Here is a 1,488-nt window from a genome sequence, read left to right on the forward strand (position 1 = left end):
ATCAGTTAAGAGAATTGGGATGTACCCATAGATGTGTTTTTATATATGTACTGGAGCTATGTGAAATTCATGTTTCCAGCAGAACCGAATCCTTAACTGGAAAATTTATACTGTCAGGAGTTAGACAAGTCAGAGTGTCATAACATAAGTGCATAGAGGAGGGCATATGAGGCTGTAATAGTGTTAAAACCCTACTTAGTGTCATTAATGTGTCAGTATGCTCACACAAATAAATGCTGTATCTCTCAGTTTACAACTAACTGTATCCTAAAATCTGTTTCAATTTCACTGTTTCAGTTATTCGCAGCCCTCTGAGACCAGACAGGCTGGTTTTCAGCAGTGGATGCAGGTTGTACATTGCTGTCCTCTGTGTTTACTGTGGGCTCTGTAGAGACGTATGTGTTGACAATGGAAACACGTCGGCTGTGGCTGGAAGCCTTCTCCTCCATGGGGACATACAACTTGGTGAAACATTTCCACAACCTCTTCCATACAATGTACATGAGCTCCACAAAATTCAGAGCAATACACAGAATAGAGGTGCAGCCCATGATGTAGAGGAAGATCTTCTTCTCTTTGGCTCTGCTAATGTAACAGTCGACCGTGTTAGGACAGGGACTCTCACTGCAGCGGTGCAGTATGGGCACCTCAAAGCCATTATACAAGAAGTAGAAAGTGAGTAGGAAGCCCACCTCGAAGGCTATCTTGAAGAACAGGCTCACTGTGTAGGTGCAGAACAGACCTCCATCAATGCTCCCTTTGTCCTTGTACAGTTTCCGCTTGTGTTTGGCCTCCCGGTGCTCCCTGTAGGCCACATGCAGGGCAACCAACAAGGATGGAGTAGACACCATGATGAGCTGCAGAGCCCAGAGACGCACCTGTGAGATGGGGAAGAAGTGGTCAAAGCAAGCGTTCTCACAGCCAGGCTGCTGGGTGTTGCATACAAAATCCTTCTGCTCATCCTTCCACACTTGCTCGGCTGCTGCCACATACACCAAGATCCTGAAGAGAAAGACCACAGAGAGCCAAATGCGTCCGATCACGGTAGAGTACTTGTTCACCCCACTGAGAACGTTTTCCAAAAAGCCCCAATTCATCTTCCTCCAAGTCTCCTGTCAGGGAATAAACCAAGATGCAATTGAATATAGCAGCACATAAGTATACCAATGTTTCTGTTTGTTTCTACCAATTTACTACAAATCACATCATTTATATATACATCACTAATGACCACCTTTCTGAAAACCATTGATTTCCATTCACTGCACAACATTATCTGTAATGTGGACTCTTTATGAAAGGTCTGCACTGTATTAACACAATAATTACATAATTTTGTAACGTGTGGCTGATTTGTAGACCTCCACCTTTATATACAGGCTGTAAAGAGCCTCTTTGCAGCTTTGTCAGTACGCAGGTTACACACCAAGCTAAAACAAACTCAATCTAATCCAGTTGTGAAATAAATCATCCTTCATGAAGGTGATA

At 43.5% G+C, this 1,488-nt stretch overlaps 1 protein-coding gene across 1 annotated transcript; it reads right to left on the reverse strand.

Annotated features, from left to right (window-relative positions):
• Positions 1 to 41: 41 nt before the first annotated feature.
• Positions 42 to 1,193, reverse strand: LOC109954043 (gap junction beta-7 protein-like). The gene has a single exon (XM_020589465.1). The coding sequence runs from the start codon at positions 1,095 to 1,097 to the stop codon at positions 294 to 296; it is 804 nt and encodes a 267-aa protein (XP_020445121.1). The 5' UTR covers positions 1,098 to 1,193; the 3' UTR covers positions 42 to 293.
• Positions 1,194 to 1,488: the final 295 nt, after the last annotated feature.

This window comes from Monopterus albus, unplaced genomic scaffold (assembly GCF_001952655.1).
Source record: "Monopterus albus unplaced genomic scaffold, M_albus_1.0 scaffold2751.1, whole genome shotgun sequence".
Classification (NCBI taxonomy): domain Eukaryota; kingdom Metazoa; phylum Chordata; class Actinopteri; order Synbranchiformes; family Synbranchidae; genus Monopterus; species Monopterus albus.

Bases quoted from the DNA above. Each gene is read 5' to 3' on its own strand.
- LOC109954043 (XM_020589465.1), bottom strand. From the start codon at position 1,097: ATGAATTGGGGCTTTTTGGAAAACGTTCTCAGTGGGGTGAACAAGTAC.